This window comes from Fundulus heteroclitus, chromosome 2, assembly GCF_011125445.2.
Source record: "Fundulus heteroclitus isolate FHET01 chromosome 2, MU-UCD_Fhet_4.1, whole genome shotgun sequence".
NCBI classification, from domain to species: Eukaryota; Metazoa; Chordata; class Actinopteri; order Cyprinodontiformes; family Fundulidae; genus Fundulus; species Fundulus heteroclitus.
The window spans coordinates 38,223,884-38,242,496 of record NC_046362.1 but is presented as its reverse complement, the minus strand read 5'-3'; the positions used below and the strand labels follow the sequence as shown (position 1 = coordinate 38,242,496).

At 43.1% G+C, this 18,613-nt stretch overlaps 1 protein-coding gene across 1 annotated transcript; it reads left to right on the top strand.

Annotated features, from left to right (window-relative positions):
- The first annotated feature begins 1,074 nt into the window (after positions 1-1,074).
- wfdc1 (WAP four-disulfide core domain 1) lies at positions 1,075-18,317 on the top strand. Its single transcript, XM_012862986.3, has 6 exons — positions 1,075-1,567; positions 12,474-12,669; positions 12,753-12,836; positions 16,720-16,860; positions 17,904-17,954; positions 18,034-18,317. The coding sequence occupies exons 1-6, from the start codon at positions 1,475-1,477 to the stop codon at positions 18,090-18,092; spliced, it is 624 nt and encodes a 207-aa protein (XP_012718440.1). The 5' UTR covers positions 1,075-1,474; the 3' UTR covers positions 18,093-18,317.
- Positions 18,318-18,613: the final 296 nt, after the last annotated feature.

Below are 18,613 nucleotides of genomic sequence, written 5' to 3'. Positions count from 1 at the left end.
CACAGGAGATTTGCATGATCCAGACAGCAGCTGGGCTGAAATGCATGCTGGGAGATGCATGCAGTTCGCTTCTCTAATGCTTTTAATGGTCTGCAGCTTAGTAGCGACGTGCCTCTGTTTCAAATGAAGTGTTAATAATGGAGCTAAGGGCAGCAAATCTGTGCAGTCTTTAAACTGCAGCAACAGAGAGCTTAACGTCCGTAGCAACGGCATCTTAAGGTGGAAGGAGTTCATGAAGGGTCTTCTGAAAATCTTAATCATCACAACACCTCCTCAGCGTTTCCTTCACCTGAATTATTCACACTCCCCTTGGTCTGGTAGAGGACTGCGCTGCCGGAGCCGCTCTGCTCTCACTCGCTCTGCTCTCCCTTTTCTCTGTCTTTTGTATAAGTGAAGCCGGGGCCTCCCAGTGACATGAGCCCTGCTCCTGTAAAACTAATAATGACTGAGATTTGTGCAGGCTTAGCATTCTTTCCCTCCTTTCAGGGCAGCGCACTGGGAACGGAGCAAAGGGAGGCGATGGAAAGGGGAGGAAAATCTTGAAGCAAAGTAGAGGGGGGTGTTGGGTGGAGGGGTGGAGGGGGGGGGCAGTTTTTAAGAAGCAACTCAGGACATACATGAGAAGTTCAGCCCAATGAGGCACAAGATGGAGAAGAGAGACGGAGAGGCCCCTCGCTCTGAAACGCAGCACATACCTTCATTTTGCACGGGTCAGTGCCACTAATCCCCCCCCACCTCGCATCCTCTCTAAACATGTTACACAACCGCATGTTTTACCGCTTTAACGCGCATGTTTCTGAAGAAAAGGAGCGTTAATATGTTCACAGCCTCAGTGCCGTGTCAGTGTTGCTGTTTGGTGGTTAAACGATAAAAGAGTGGATAAAAGAGAAGAGTGGAGAGTTTTCCTCGTGCCTCGTGCTCATCCAGTCTCAGCTTTCTCTCCCTGCAGACGCCCAGACTGTCCAACGTGTCCCAACTGCTCAACGCTGACAAACGTTCGCAGAGATCCCCAGATGTGCCTCGAGATGCAACCATAGGGCGGGGGGGTTCACAGACACTGCCCACTTTAACATGCTCCCCTCTCTGCTTTCACCTCCTCTCCTGTGTGCACGCTGTGCCCGTTTGATGCTGCTGCTCCTCTCCTGTTCACCTCCCTCCTTTCCTTTCCTTTCTTCCTAAAACACTTCCTCTTTTCATCTGTCTGTACTTTCCCCTCTCTGTTCTCCGCTCTGTAATTCTGCTCGTCTGCACTCCTTCACAGCCGGATATAAAGGCAGGTCCGGCTGGAGGGAGAGGGCTTGTGTAATCTCTGGCAGCGCACGAGCACCAAAGATTCCTTCTTTCAGCGGGAGAGCGGGGAAGCCAGGGAGGACGGATCAAAACTTTGCAACAGGAGGAGGAAAAGGAGATAAATGAGTGAAGAGAAAGGGGAGAAGGAAGATTTCAACAGCGAGTGAGTGGAGCCACGGTGACCATGCCGGGCTGCTTGGTGCTGCTGCTGTCTCTGCTGGTCCTCTCCACGGGGAGTGATGCCAGACGGATCAGGAAACGAGGACTCAACCATAAGGTAGGAGAGCGTTCTCACTTTTAGCACCTGAACGCCACAGGAGTTCTGATTAGGGCTGCAGAGAGGAGAAGTGGGTGAAGCATAGACAAGACTGTGTTACAGGCCCGCTGCACACATCAGGACCGCTTGGTGGTAAAGGTGACAGGAGGTCGAGCTGCCCTGAAACCTGAAGTAAGAAGAAACAACCAGAACCGGGTTTGGGTTACTGGCAATACTGGAAGTTTAGTTTCAGAAATTAGACGCAGCTTCTCCAGAGTAAAGACAGAAAACAGGATGAAATCCATCCGTTGTTTTACCAGGTAAAAACAAGCAGCTGCTTTATGGAGGGAACATTTCTACACCAGCATTCCAAAAAAACGCATTTCATCAATTATGTTTGTTTTCCAACAAGAAGGTCCTGGGTTCAGATCCCAGTCTGGGGTCTTTCTGCAAGGAGTCTGCATGTTCTCCCTGTGCATGTGAGGGTTCTCTCTGGGTACTCCGGCTTCCTCCTCCAGTCCAAAAACGTGACGTTAAGTTTCATTTCAAAGTTTATTTGGTAGGGACAGACACACATCGACATAGACAAACTGAGCATGACAGCAGTCCCATGTTGGCGTCATAGTGCTATAGCCACTGCTAATTCGCAGCACTTGTCTCACCACATTGAACTTGGTCACTAGATTATTGATCATGTCATTTATGAGTGAAAATGTAATTATGTCACCTGGATTTTTTTTTTCCAGATCATAATTTCATTTAAAAAAAATATATCATCACATGTAACTTAATTTTAAAGATCACTGGACCAGACTTAAACCTTTCAAGACTGACTTACATGTTCTTACATGATCTTTCATGACACATGTTCTAGAAAGATCTGAAGAGCTCAAGACTGATATTTCCCCTTTAGATAGATTCTCCACCTGAGCTGTGGATCTCTGCAGCTCCTCCAGAGCCACCATGGTCCTCCTGCTTCTCTGATCAATGCTCTCCTGGTCCAGCCTGTCAGTCCAGGTGGACGTCCATGTCCTGGTAGGTCTGCAGGAGGTCCATCCTCTCTCCAGGTCCACATGATGATCAGAACTCTGGGAGGTTCTGTAGAACCTGACCTGCTGGAAACTGGACCAGAACTTCCTCCCTGACCCGTCTGCTGGGTTCCCTGGTCTCCATGATGCTGGATGTTCTCTGGAGAACCTCTGAGGCCAGAAACAGATCAATTCACGCAGAGATTAATTGAATTTACTAATTAGGTAACTTCTCGCTGTACTTTCTTCAGATTTTAATCTGTATTTTTTTATATAATATATTTTATCGTCAAAGACAAAAGGAGGAAGAAAAGCTTTATTAGAAACGAGAACAAAGTCGGTTTCTGTTTTTGATGAGTGTGGGTTGAGCCTGGCTGGAAAAAGCTGCTTATTTTTGAGTTTCCATGTGAGTAACTGAAGAGCCGTGTGTGTGTGTGTGTGTGTGTGTGTGTGTGTGTGTGTGTGTGTGTGTGTGTGTGTGTGTGTGTGTGTGTGTGTGTGTGTGTGTGTGTGTGTGTGTGTGTGTGTGGCTGATATTTAGGGCAGGAACTGAACTTGCTGACCAGGCCGCTGCTTGTTAGCTGCGCTCAGCGTGGCTCATTGATCTTCTCTAATAAGCGCTCACAGTAGCCTGCTGCCTTCTCCCTCTTTCTTCTCCTCTTTGCAGACTTTTATTCCTCAATGTTCTCAGTTTCTGACTTGTTTATGCTCTCCCTGGCCCAGAAATCAGAGAAGCTCACCCGTTCAGTCTTTGAACTCTGCTCTCCTTCCTCCCTCCTTCGTTTCCTCGCTCTCAGATGTTCCTCTGCTCTCCTGCTGCTCTCACAATGGACCAAAGACTTGCTGGTGTCTTCTTCCACATGCAGTAATTGAAACATGCTGAGGCGGACGTGGAAAAGGAGTTTTGGCTTTGCACTTTAAATCTTTTCATCTCTGATGTTTCAGTATTTTCCCACTGGTATTACATGCATGAACACCAGGATGTGCAGAAAGGCAAATGATGTTTTACATAAATGTGTGCTTTAACAGAAGAATCGCTTGCTGCAGCAAACCAGAGACCACCATCAGGTTCTGGCTCCTGTCGCCCTCTCAGTTAACTCGACAGAACTTTAAGCAGATTGGGTTTTTGTAAAATTAATTTCAAGTCAAGAAGAACTTCTGTGCACGAAAGTCATTTTCCAAACATAAAAATCACAAACCTCCGCAAATTGGTTGAAGAAACTGATCTGTATAGTTTATAATTCACAATAAATTTAAATGAACCTGTCAAAATGTGAGATTTCTCTCATAATTTTAACCTGGTGATCTCAATCTCTAAATGTGTGGGAAGCATTTTACTCATTTTATTGTGAAAAACAACTTTTTTTTTCGGATTTACAAACACGTGTCCTTAAAAAACTCTGTGGCAGCCATGTTCTCCAGTCAGCATGTGTTCAATTAGCCAAACAGCTGTTAGGAAAACCACAAACATGCAGCCGACTTGGATTGTTTTGAACTAAATCAAACCTTTTTGATTATAAGTGTGATTTACGTGCTCTCCTCTGTTTTCTATTTCTTCTTTTTTTTTTTTTCCACATCCTCTTTATATCTGATTGTTTGTGCAGGTGTGTCGTTTTCTTCAGGCTACCTGTAAACCTGCAAATGGAGAAAACCTGAATTTGGTCTCAGAAACAAATTTTCATTTTTTCAACTAGCAGGACTGAATTTACTGGAAGCACATGTCGGGGAAACCGGAGCAGAGAACTTATTGAAAAAAATGTGTGCATAAGTTATAAAGTTTGTTGAGTTGTTTCAGGCTTCAGGAAGGTTACAGAAAGGCCAAGAACACGGGCTTATTGTTTATTATTAAATGGTTTATATGGGAGTTTATTAAAGTCAAGCCTAGAAGTTAAAACTCAAGCTTAAAAAACAGCCTTTGTTGTATTTTTAAGTTATTAGGATGATCTAACGGATGGTGTAAATGTTTAATACTCACCATCACAGACCCCATCAAGCACGTTACCTGAAGGTTAAATCTCCTGCAGTCAGAAACACCGCCGGCCTGTGAGATCTGTCAGGGCACGCCGCGGCAGAAACACCGTCTCTGATGCGAACATCACAGAGTTTTCTCAGTTTCTTTCATGGGACGTGAGCCTCTGACACACCTGGCATGAAGACAGAGGGCCTGCAGATGCCTCCCTGTCTTTGTCGAAGCAGCTGGGACTCTTGGCCCGGGGCTAACGACGCTGAGGAGAGAGAGAACTGCTGGTACTTTAGAAAACAGCCTGAATCCAGCGTATAAATACTACAGAACCAGATCGTCCAGAGACCTGTGGTTCTTATTTTTCCTTTTCTCGGAGTAGACTTCAGACATTTCTGTCCAAGCCAACCATCTGGCCTGCAGGTTAGGAGAGATGCTTGATGCAGAAGCAATTATGATGGATTCAGAGGAGAGGGGGGGGGTTACACATGAGATCTCTTTTAAAGGAAAGCAGTAAAAACATTGTTAAACTTTTCTGTTTATTATTTATGAAACAAAACCTGCTTTTAAATTCTGACAAGACAGAAGTTATAATCTTTGTTCCAGAGTCCTCAAAAAATAAACTTCTTAACCAATCACTTAATCTGGGTGGCATTAACTTGGCCTCTGGTAATAAAGTTAAAAATCTTGGTGTTGTTTTTGACCAAGACATGTCATTTAAATCCCATATTAAACAGGTTTCCAGAGTTTCCTTTTTTCACCTCCGGAATATCGCCAAAATTAGAAACATTCTGTCCAGGAGTGATGCTGAAAAACTGGTCCATGCATTTGTTACTTCAAGGCTGGACTATTGTAATTCTTTACTATCAGGAAGTCCACAAAATGCAGTTCAAAGCCTTCAGCTGATCCAAAATGCTGCGGCAAGAGTTCTGATGAAAATCAACAAGAGGGATCATATTTCTCCAATTTTAGCTTCCCTTCATTGGCTTCCTGTTAAATCAAGAATAGAATTTAAAATTCTCCTTCTAACGTATAAAGCCCTTAATAATCAGGCTCCATCATATATCAGAGCTCTGATTACCCCGTATGTTCCTAACAGAGCACTTCGCTCTCAGACTGCAGGTCTGCTGGTGGTTCCTAGAGTCTCTAAAAGTAGAATGGGAGGCAGATCCTTTAGCTATCAGGCTCCTCTCCTGTGGAACCAACTCCCAGTTTTGGTCCGTGAGGCAGACACCCCGTCTACTTTTAAGACTAATCTTAAAACTTTCCTTTGTGACAAAGCTTCTAGTCAGAGTGGCTCATGTTACTCTGAGCTACCTCTATAGTTATGCTGCTATAGGCTTAGGCTGCTGGAGGACATCAGGGTCTATTTCTCTCTCTCTGCTGAGTTCTCCTACTGCTCTCCAATCTGCATTGTTTGTTGTTATTTCATCTTTTACCTTTTTGTTCTCTGTCATTTTTCTCTTCATAGAAGGTACACCTGGTCTGGCGTTCTGTTAGCTGTGACATCATCAGGGGAGGCAGATCATCCTCTATTACCATCTACCATAGAAAGTACTCCTGGGTCAATGTGAGCTTCTGTGCTTTCTGTGTCTCTGCTCTGTCTTCTCTAACATAGAAAGTACTCCTGGGTCAATGTGAGCTTCTGAGCTTTCTGTGTCTCTGCTCTGTCTTCTCTAAGCCCCAGTGGGTGGAGGCAGATGAGTGTTCACACTGAGCCTGGTTCTGGTTCTGCTGGAGGTTCTCCTCCCTGTTAAAGGGGAGTTTTCCTCTCCACTGTCGCTTCATGCATGCTCAGTATGAGGGATTGCTGCAAAGCCATCAACAATGCAGACGACTGTCCACTGTGGCTCTACGCTCTTTCAGGAGGAGTGAATGCTGCTTGGAGAGACTTGATGCAACCTGCTGGGTTTCCTTAGAGAGGAAACTTTCTCACCAACCTGGAGGATCTGATGGAAGCTGACTTTGGAAAGAGCCTTGGGATAATATGATGTGAATTGGCGCTATAGTCATAAAAATACTATAAACAGACTATACAATTACAGCCCATTTACCATCAGCTGATTGTTCACAGATCTCCTTCATGCTACAGATAACATAAAAAATCCGCCTATTTTATTTTATTTAAGCCCCTGTCCATCAGAACTCACCTCTGTCTGAGTTACAGTTTATCTGGGTAAGCTGCAGCCATTGTGATCTCTGTTTTTGTCTAACTCTGTGCAAGAATTTGGTGCTGTTGCTGCTGCAGGGCTTCAGTTGACATTATCAGGAATATATCTTGACTTACTTATTTAATGTGATTAACTCTGAACAAAGACTTTTTAGTCTTTAGGTTTTTATTCTTTTGGTTCTTTTTTTATCTATTGCAGGAGGTATTGAATGAATTAATGAATGAATTAATTCATTCAGTGCAGCAGGAGGTTTGTTTCCTGCTCTCTATAATTGGTTTCCCTGAACTCTTCCACAAAGGAAGCAGAGACTGTCCTGATACGTCTGAGATCTTGAGCTGGAATCACAAACGGTCCAATCTGGAGCCATTCCTGGCCTCCTGAGCCCCCCCCCTCTGCTAGCTCCACATAAACACTGCTGCAGAGCAGTGCAATGAAACGCTGGAGGAACCAGAAAATGGGCTGCGGAGATCAAGTGTTACAGCAAACATCCTGCTACTGCTTTTCAACACTGACAATAGTTAATAAAAGAAACAGGGGAAGGAAAATAAAGAAGACGAGGGAGATAGTGTTACAGGCAGAGAGGAGAAATGAACATGAGCCACGGTCCTGCTGACAATGTGAGGGCAGCCCCGCAGAACCAGGGGTGGGCTGGGGGGTAAGTAAACACTGCAACATCAGAGAGATGGGAGCCGGATTGTGTGATAAAGCTGAGGATTAAAGCATGGCGGCCCATCCGGCATCCAGCGGGATGAAAGCACAGAGACAGACAAAACATGAGTCCTCACACTGAGGTAGTAGGGTGGAAGGATGGATGGCAAATATGTAAAGAGTGAGTAGGTGGATGGTGCTATCATTCCCAGAGCTCAGGGACACTTCATGCCCTGTTGTGGCACAACTTCACATAAACAGGAAGGGAACACTTGACCATTTCAGGAAGGACTGGCAGCAGAAACAGAGAGTAGATCGGATGTGAGACAAGCAGAGAGGATAGAGGTCGTTATGTTATTATGCAATCAGAGCGGACTTTACTGAACTGGTTCATAGATGTTCTGAACCTGGGAGAGGTTTCAGACCATGGTGGTTTCCCAGGGCATAAAACAGTCTGTGTGAGGCAGTTCTGTTCAAGACATTTATTAGATATTAAGACGTGCAAAGTGGTTCTTCAAATGTTTTAACTGAACAAGAGACCAAATGTAGCATGCTGATACTGCGTTAACCGACATAAATGTTAAAGAGGACCTATTAAGCTTCCTTTTAAACATTGAAGATAGTTGTAGGGCTATACAAAACTTGTTCATTACATATTTTGCACAAAATCATTCTCAGATAATGAGATTTTACCTCAGTTTTACCTATTTTGAGCTCCTTTCAGAATGAGCTGTTTTCTATGTTAGATGGTAATAGAGGATGATCTTCCTCCCCTGGATGATGTCACCGCTAACAGAACACCAGACCAGGTGTACCTTCTATGAAGAGAAAAATGACAGAGAACAAGAAGATAAAAGCTGAAATAACAACAAACAATGCAGATTGGAGAGCAGTAGGAGAACTCAGCAGAGTGAGAGAAATAGACCCTGATGTCCTCCAGCAGCCTAAGCCTATAGCAGCACAACTATAGAGGTAGCTCAGGGTAACATGAGCCACTCTGACTAGAAGCTTTGCCACAAAGGAAAGTTTTAAGATTAGTCTTAAAAGTAGACGGGGTGTCTGCCTCACGGACCAAAACTGGGAGTTGGTTCCACAGGAGAGGAGCCTGATAGCTAAAGGATCTGCCTCCCATTCTACTTTTAGAGACTCTAGGAACCACCAGCAGACCTGCAGTCTGAGAGCGAAGTGCTCTGTTAGGAACATACGGGGTAATCAGAGCTCTGATATATGATGGAGCTTGATTATTAAGGGCTTTATACGTAAAAACAGTATAACAGTGGAAATTAATCCCATGCTGTCTGATAATTTTGCCGATCGGAAGCATATATATAGTAAAGAGAATTGGTCCAAGGACTGAACCCTGTGGTACTCCACAAGTGACCCTAGAGTTTGAGGAAGATTTATTATTAACATGAACAAATTGGAATCTGTCCGACAGATAAGATTTAAACCAGCCTAATGCTTTCCCCTTAATCCCTACAGTATGTTCAAGTCTTTGTAGGAGAATATTGTGATCAACTGTATCAAATGCAGCACTGAGATCTAACAGGACAAGTATAGACACAAGTCCATTATCTGAGGCCATGAGAATATCATTAGTGACCTTCACCAGAGCTGCTTCAGTGCTATGATGAGCTCTGAAGCCTGACTCAAACTTTTCAAAATCTGTTTTTAAAAACACATCCCTGTCATTCAAACGACAGGTTTCCCAGAATTTATATTAAAATCTGATAAAGTTTTAACACTCGGCTGATTGCCCAAAATATGATCTAAACAAGTTCATGTCGAGTCATTCTATTTCTGATTGCATTAAATATGTGGGTATAAATTCATGTAGATTAATGTCTTTCTAAGAACTTTGCCTGCCTCACATGTTTGTGCCTCTTTGCACAACATTAACAGTAATTTGAGGCTCTGGGAGAAACTTTTACTAGCTGTGACTAAGCCAGGCATTGTTCCTCCCATTGTTCCCCAGGGGAACCTGAACCCCCTAATAACCGTCCTCTCGCTAAGCTCACAGCTGCCAGACTGAATTACAGTGTGTTTAATTGAACCCACATTAGGGTTTGTGATACCACCATCAGCGCCAAGCCATTTATTTTCCCTTTGTGGTTACTTTGGGATAGCAGGCAGTAAGCTGGCCAAATAAACGGTACACTTTAATGATGGTCTGCAGCCCACAGACCAATTATATAATTACAAATCTTGCATAAAAAACAATTGTTTTGAAGGAGTTCCTGCATTCTTATTGTCAGATAAACTGTGCTCTTTCAGGAGGGAAAGGATTGCAACGCGACTTCTTTGTTAGCTCGAGAAAATCGGACTTTAACCCCTTGAACATTTTCCCATTTCCTGATGTTACAAAAATGACATTTAATATATCTTACTGGGTGTTTTTGCAATAAAACAACATGGCGTGGTGAATAACTGTAAAGTGGAAGGAAAATCATTCAAGGTTTCCAGACCTTTTACAAATGGAGAGCATATCTGAACATCAGTTTTCAAGTCTTGCAACAGACTCAAGTAGATTTAGGCCTGGACTTTGACTAGGACATTCTTCTACACAAACATGCTTTGATGTCAACCCTAGCAGGATTCTTCCTCCAAAACTGCTGCATTTAGCTCCATCTCTCTTATAGTCAGTTTTCTTGTTCCTGTTAAAAAAAAAAGCAATCCCACAGCATCATACTGACACTATTATGGGTGATGTAAAGTCAGTTTTTTCCGTAAATATAGCTTTGCATGTATGCCAAAGGTTTTTTTCCCAGAGCATCGTCTTAAACATGTTTTCTGTGTCCCCTACATCAGTGACTGAAACTTGGCCCCCAACCCTGGTCCTCAGGGCCCTCTATCCAGTATGATTGAGGTATTTTCCATGCTGCCACTCGCCTGATTTAAATGAATGGCCAATAAAAAGGCTTCTGGCATGTAGACGAGATAATGCAACATTTCAATAATGTGTAGGGTATTGGGACCTGGTAACTTACAATTGGGGACCACTGCCCCAAATAACTTGTGACAAACTGCAAGGCTATTCTGCTTCTTTTCCACAAAGATAAATTAAATTCAATAAAATTTTATTTCTATAGCTCCAATTAACATCACATCATCTCAAGGCTCTTTCCAAAGTCAGCCTCCATCAGATCCTCCAGGTTGGTGAGAAAGTTTCCTCTCTAAGGAAAGCCAGCAGGTTGCATCAAGTCTCTCCAAGCAGCATTCACTCCTCCTGAAAGAGCGTAGAGCCACAGTGGACAGTCGTCTGCATTGTTGATGGCTTTGCAGCAATCCCTCATACTGAGCATGCATGAAGCGACAGTGGAGAGGAAAACTCCCCTTTAACAGGGAGGAGAACCTCCAGCAGAACCAGAACCAGGCTCAGTGTGAACGCTCATCTGCCTCCACCCACTGGGGCTTAGAGAAGACAGAGCAGAGACACAGAAAGCACAGAAGCTCACATTGACCCAGGAGTACTTTCTATGTTAGATGGTAATAGAGGATGATCTGCCTCCCCTGATGATGTCACAGCTAACAGCACACCAGACCAGGTGTACCTTCTATGAAGAGAAAAATGACAGAGAACAAAAAGGTAAAAGCTGATATAACAACAAACAATGCAGATTTGAGAGCAGTAGGAGAACTCAGCAGAGAGAGAGAAATAGACCCTGATGTCCTCCAGCAGCCTAAGCCTATAGCAGCATAACTATAGAGATAGCTCAGGGTAACATGAGCCACTCTGACTAGAAGCTTTGTCACAAAGGAAAGTTTTAAGATTAGTCTTAAAAGTAGACGGGGTGTCTGCCTCACGGACCAAAACTGGGAGTTGGTTCCACAGGAGAGGAGCCTGATAGCTAAAGGATCTGCCTCCCATTCTACTTTTAGAGACTCTAAGAACCAGATCAGATCTCTGCAACCATTACTTCTCCAGGTGGCAGCTTCTCCCTCCTGAGCTGTGGGTCTCTGCAGCTCCTCCAGAGCCACCATGGTCCTCCTGCTTCTCTGATCAATGCTCTCCTGGTCCAGCCTGTCAGTCCAGGTGGACGTCCATGTCCTGGTAGGTCTGCAGGTGGTCCATCCTCTCTCCAGGTCCAGATGATGATCAGAACTCTGGGAGGTTCTGTAGAACCTGACCTGCTGGAAACTGGACCAGAACCTCCTCCCTGACCCGTCTGCTGGGTTCCCTGATCTCCATGATGCTGGATGTTCTCTAAGGAACCTCTGAGGCCAGAAACAGAACAGCTGCTGTTAGATTAAATTTCTCACAGAGGGACTCTGTTTACTGATTAGGTGAATTCTAAAGCTTGTAGAAAATATCTGTTATTTGTAATTTTTCTCTATTTTCCTTATCATCAGTCACATAATTTCAATATAAAGTGGAAGGCCTGTCTGAATAAAGACATTTCCCCTGTTTTCCTGCATCCATGGTTTCGGTGGTGAATATTTTCACCAGGGAGACGCTTAAATCGCTCTAATCCAATATCTCATGTTTTTTGCTGCAGTGCATGTGGCCATTTATTGTTCTGAGCTGCACACACATGGATTTTATTACAGCAAAGTCCCAGGAAGCACAGCTGCCCTTGACTCCACTTTTTCTCTCATGTTTTTTTCATAAAGTATAGAGTTTAGATTCGAGGAAAAATCTGCCGCACGATCTAATTTCCATCTTAGCCGACTCCTCCTGTTCTCCTAAAATGCTGGACTATCGCCTGTAGCTAAAGTTAAAAGTGTTAGTGCCTTTTAAAACATTTCTCTCTGTTTCTCACCAGAGGTTAAAGATGTTTGTTGAACTCCTATGGTTTGTTTTCATGATTGTAGGAAGTTTGTTGTGAACATAAAGGTTGTCCAGCTCCGTGAAAAAAGCATTAACTCCTGTTTTCCAAACTTCAGAATATGCTAAAGTCTTTGCTTTGGTCCAGTTTTGCCATCAGGCAGGTTTGTGTTTGCAAAGTTTTCCAATCCAGGTCGACCCTTCCACCCAGGAATGCACACAACTGTGTTTCTGTGTCTTTGCTGCCCCCTAGAGGTTCAAAGATGAAACGATCAGAGCTCCTTCAACCCTGCAGGAGGTCAAACCCTGGAGGAGCAGCATCTCAGACCAACATTTCTACCTGTCTGTGTTTAAGGACTACGAGTACCCCAACCACCCCGAGTCCACGCAGCACCAGAAGAACGACCGGTGTCCACCTCCTCCTCAGATGCTGCCGGAGCGAGCCTGTGATGTCCCCGGCTGCCGCTCTGACTCTGAGTGTGAGCACCACAAAAGATGCTGCTACAACGGCTGCATCTACGCCTGCCTGGAGTCCGTCCAGCCTCCCCCAGGTCAGCAGAGCATCATTCACAGCTTATTACCAACCTGTGATGGCTTACGGCAGCAGGGCTAAAGTGTGGATCTCTCTGAGCAGTGCTGGACTGGCTGGTTCAGCCCAAACCTCGATGGTTAGGAGGAAACGGCTGGCTGCTAGACGGGCCGGAGGAGGTTCTGCAAGGTGAGCAAAACAAACAGCTGGTCCTGACATCAGCAGCTGCTAACCCTGCTAACCTAAGGTGACCAGATTTCTGAAATCAAATCTGGGGACATTTCTTGCTCGTGGATAAAAATCAATACATCTCATCAAGATGAAATTAGGAAACGGGGACAGTAATGGTTTCATTTATTTTTACATATTTATTAATATTTAAACAACAAAAATCAAGTGTAAAAGCCAGGAATAATCCTCTCCACACTTTTAGTATATCATAAGATGAATACAATTAATAAATAGTGTTAATAGAAAACTAGAACTTTGGGTTGAGGCAAAGTGATGGGGGTGGGAGTGGAGGGGTCTAAGGTGGTTAGCAGGGTTTTTCAATTTTGTGTAGCCCAAAGAGCTCTGCCACCTCCTAAGGGGTGAGTGACATGAGGAAAAGAAAAACCAATAAATACAAACATTTAGACTGTGGCTCTCTGTGAAGACAGAGTTCCTCCACCTTTTAAAAAAGTGCAACAAATACTTATTCTGTTCATGTCTACATACCTATGAGCAATAGGTTTTTCTGCATTAACATCAAAAAGAAGTAGAGGTCAAGCCCGCAGGTAAAGGGTGATACATGTTTCTTACTGTCACCTGGCCACATCAGGGGCCTGTGCATCTCAAATAAGCAGATTCATTTCTTTCCATAATGGGCTATAAGCACAGCTCCGCTACTTCCTGAACCTCAGCAGCTCCTTTGTTTCCTTTCTTTCTTTCTTTACTGGACAAGCTGATTAATCCAGATGTGTCTGGCTGGTTACTGAAGTCAGACACACCTGGATTAATCAGGAGCTGCTGAGCTTCAGGAAGAAGTGGAGCTGTGCATGGAGCCTGTTTGGGACAAGAAAATGGGTTGTGGTGATGTGAGGTGAAACAAAGGCCCAGACTTGGAGACCCCTTGGATCAGTGTGCAGCATGAGCATGTATAAACTTACACAAAGTGTGTATAACTACATTATGTGTATGGTAGTGGTTGATGTGCCAGTATATTGTTTGCTCCTATAAGGTGAGTTAACTCCGGTCAGTGAGTCAGCTAACATGAGATCATCTCTGGTTTCTTCAAGGCCATCTGTGTCTGAAGAGCATCAGCCATGGTATCCAGAGGTCTGGATAAAATAAGAGGAGAGGATATATTATGTGCAGAACAGAAATTTTTAAAACACAAGAAAAAATACAACTAATCTGCCTCTTCATTCTGCCATAGCTAGGAAAGTGCAGTGGAACTCATGTTCAGTGCAGAGACTCAGAAAGAGGTTATATCCTCAGACAATTAGGCTTCTCAACTCAAACCTGAGTCACTCTGTTTTACATAGTATACTTCACACACTACATTACTCACTACGTTACTTTATCACTTAAATCATGTCAACGCTTTATCACTTGAACTTTATTAATGCTCTAAGTAAAAAAAATTCCATTATCAATCGTTCTTTCCATCAGTGTTCCTGTTTTCCTCAATTCTCATTTAATCTGCTTTTTGACTTCCTATCTTCTTTCTCTCTCCTCTTGTATCAATCTTACATTATTCTAAAACAGACATTATATAATTAAAATCAGTTCCAAAAACATTAGAATGTACAACGTGAAAACTTCCAATTATTGTTATTTTTATTATTATATCATCTGATTAAACACTACAAATCTAATTACCACAATATTAGGAGCTATAAGCAAAAACAACATAATAAATGGACATTAAACAGGCGGTTATCTCTTCCTCCATCATTCTCAGATCATGTAAATCTTTTCTCATTCAGTTCTCCTGTTACTGACTCCTATTTTTTCATGAGGAGCTTTCATATATCCAAAGTGAGCAGTAGAAAAGCTAAACCTAAGCCTGGAAGTCTATGCTCATAAATCAGCAAAACAACTTGTAATAACTCTACTTAGAACTATCTGAAATATAAACCAAAGCTCACCAATCAGTTCTAAAACATCTTTAGAGGAACCCTTGTTGATCCCTGGAGAACCAGCGTACCAGTTTAGCGCCTTACAAAGAGTTTTCAATCATTCTGTTACATTTTATCTAAGTGTCTTTTACTGATGTGAGCAGCAACTCGTGGTCTTGTCTTACTTTTTATTGATAATTTTTAACCTGGACAAAAACCAAACATTTATCACAGGATCAGCCCGATCCAAATACTTACCATGACACAGGGAAGCTCCCCCTGTGACAACGAAGTTCCACTTCTTCTTCTTCTGTTTTAAAAGTGGTGCGCTGTTCTTCCTTTTCTTCTTCTTCTTCCTCTTCCTCTTCGTTTTAATGGCATCTGACATCCAAAAGGATCATTACCGCCATCTAGTGGTGCGCGCAGCGCAACCAGCTACCGTAACACATTTTCCCCCTCGGTAAAATCGGGGACATTTCCGGGGACAGCTTTTGCCGGGGACAGGTGGTTCAAAACGGGGACAGTCCCCGGAAATCGGGGACGTCTGGTCACCCAGCTAACCGCACCCAGAAAAGCAAAAAAAAAAACATGTGGGACACGAAACGTTGTCTTATATTTAAAGGTTCTTACCAGAATTCAGCTTTTAGTTTCTCCAAACAGGAGATGTTCACTTTTCAACCAAACATTAGGCTAGGAATTTCATTATTTTGATCATTTATGTTGCCGTGAGTGAAGAGGTTTGTGAGTCTTCCTCACAACACTTTGAACCTCAAAATGGTCGAATAATGAATTAATTTTAAAATGATTTACTGTATTTTGTTAGGGATGATGAGCTTACAGAGATGGGCTGTGAAAGGCAGTTACCGTCGTGTTGTTGTGAACGAGAGTCCAGTACAGAAGCTGTAAACATCCCTCTGCCTTTTAGATTAAATATGTTAAAGTATAGTTTCTGTTACAAGAGTCTTTTTATTACTGCAGAAGTCTATGATAGAAAGACCACATTATTCAGGAAAAGAACCTGGGTCCACCACAGAAGGTCAATTCTTTAACAATATACTACAAAAGAAATTCAGCAAGCAGGATTAAACGTGTTTACGTGTTTAAAATCTTCACTGGCTGTTTTATGAGATACGGCTGATCCGCTGTTAGCACAAAGAGTGGATCAGCCAATCAGATTCATTCATGTAGACGTGGGGAAGACGACCTGCTGAAGCTGTAACAGCATCAGAATGAGGAAAAACGAGGATCTAAGTGACTGAAGGAAGTCCGGCTGTTGGTACCAGACAGGCTGGTTTGAGTGTTTCAGAGTTTTCTGCATGGAGGAAAATGTCTTGCTGATGTCAGAGGAGAACGGGCCGACTGGTTCCAGGTGATAGAAAGGCAACAGGAGCTCAGAGAACCGCTGGTTCTGACCGAGGACTGCAGAACACCTTCTCTGGGCAGAACATGCAGAACCTTGAAGCAGCAGAAGAGCAGTCCTGTCAGAACCGGGACCTGAGACTTCAGTTCACACGGAATCACCAGAACTGGACCGGAACAGGTTGGAGAAGCGTTGCCTGGTCCGATCGGTCTGGATTTCTGCTGCCACACTCAGACGGTCGGGTCAGAACTTGGTGCACTCGACAGGAGAGGATGTGGTGGAAGTCATGGTCTGAGGTGGTTTTTGGCACAGCTTGTGGCCCTTGGTACCATCTGCCCACCTCAGTGCTGGTTCTGATCATCTCCATCCCTTTATCGCCACAGTGGACCTGTCTGCTAAAGGCTTCTTCCAGCAGGATGATGATCCGTGTTACACGGCTTAAACTCAAGGAGTCAAAGAGTGCATGTTCACCTGAGAGCATCGCCGCATACCATGCATGCATATCGCTTCACCCTGACTAATGTGGCCTGCTGTCCTTCTCCTGGGCTAAAGGTAAAAGCAGGTTTAAGAGAATCCAAATGAAACTTGTTCTGTATAATCTGTCCATCAGCTGAAGCGTGCAGCACAACGGAGGATGGAGACGAGCCTCTGCACTGTCCTACCGGCTATGAATGCCACATCATCAACCCAGGAAACCCTGCAGCTGGAATCCCCAACCGGGGACAGTGCATCAAGCAACGGGTCAATTCTGGTACGGCTTTACGGTCCCTAGTGGCCAAACGTGGTGCAGTGTGACAGTTCAATTGATAATGTCTGTCTGTCTGTCTGTCTGTCTGTCTGTCTGTCTGTCTGTCTGTCTATCGATATAGCTATATTTATTTATATATATGAATATATGTGTGTGTGTTTGTGTCAATAGGGTGAGCTAAAAGTGAAAAACTCACATTTGAAATTAAAGGCATGCAAGTAAAGCAAGATAAGACACTAAAATACACAGACTTGTAACAAATTACACAATTTCTTCGTGTGAAAACAGGTTAAAGTGTCATTATTTATACCTAAACAAAAGAGCAAATACATTTTGTTCAATTAGAAAACCACAATCAAGTCTCTGAATTGTAAATTTAGTGACACTGTAACAAATCTGGGCTGTTATAAACCAGGAGTCCACAAAGTGGGGGTATAGTTGATTTAATGCTGAAAATGTATGCCTTCATTATTGGGGAGAAAAAACTTTTTTCAAAGATTTACAACTTTTCAACTTCACAACATCCAGGTTTCTATTCCAAATATGTAAAATTAATTTCTGTGGAAATGTTCTCCTCTCTGGTCAGTATTTTATTTTCCTTAATCTAGAATTGCTGTAATGCAGTTTTTTTGTGTGGAAATTCCACGAATAAAGTCATAATATTACCAGAACAAAGTTGAATTTGTTGAATTATGAATTTGAATTTGTAATGTTACATGAATGAAGTCCCATCGTTTCAAAGTCCTGATACTAACAACAATTTGATGATGATTTTCTAAAAAGATTTGGAGTTTCCTTATTTGTGAAACTGATACCACTTTACAAGACGCTCAATATTCGTCATTTTAAAACATATAGAAAATTACACTTTTTTGTAAGAGTTCTGATAAAATCACGACTTTATTAACAGAATTTCCACAAACATTGTATTATGGCCGCTATAGATTAAAGAAAATTAAGCAAACCTGAAACCAGCTTCATCTGATCTACCTGAGCGTCGTCCAGACCTTTAATGTGACGGGTTTGTTTTTGCTGTTTGCCAACAGATGGACGAGGTTTGAGGCACAAACACTTCAAGGACTACAAGGACTACTTGGGTAAGAAGAGTTAAACACTTTGAGCGGCTGAACCAGAGAAGTGTAGCCGACCCACGGTTCAACGTTATTTTTCTGACAGGTTCCAGTTCTAACAACGCCGTGGCCTACGAAAAACATCACCACAAGCACCTGGGATGAAGAGGAGATGGTGGATTTCATCTGCTTTCAATCGTCACTTCACAGCCATGATCTGGAGTTCAGGACTAGGAAATAAATTAAAATAATGCGCCCTTTGAGATGGTTTATCATAAATGTGTTGGAAGCAGAGCTTCAAAATGCAGAAAGAAGAAAAAGGAGCCGGAGACAAAGCAGAGAAGATTAAACAGGCGGTTCATCAGCTGATCAAAGGTTTCAGAACATAGTGAAAAAAAAGATCTTCACATAGATCTGGCTTTCATATTTTCTGTCAGGCGTTCACCCGCTATGACCTGTTGGCTTTAAAGAGTCGGGATTGTTGAGATGAACAATGAGGCTGTGATGGAGCAATAAGACGGACAGAGCAGGTTTCACTTCCAGACGGTGGATGTCCTTCATGAAGCCACCTTCACCACATGGAGCGACACCTATGTTCAATTCAATTCAATGTTATTTCTATAGCACCAATTCACATCACATCATCTCAAGGCTCTTTCCAAAGTCAGACTCCATCAGATTATACA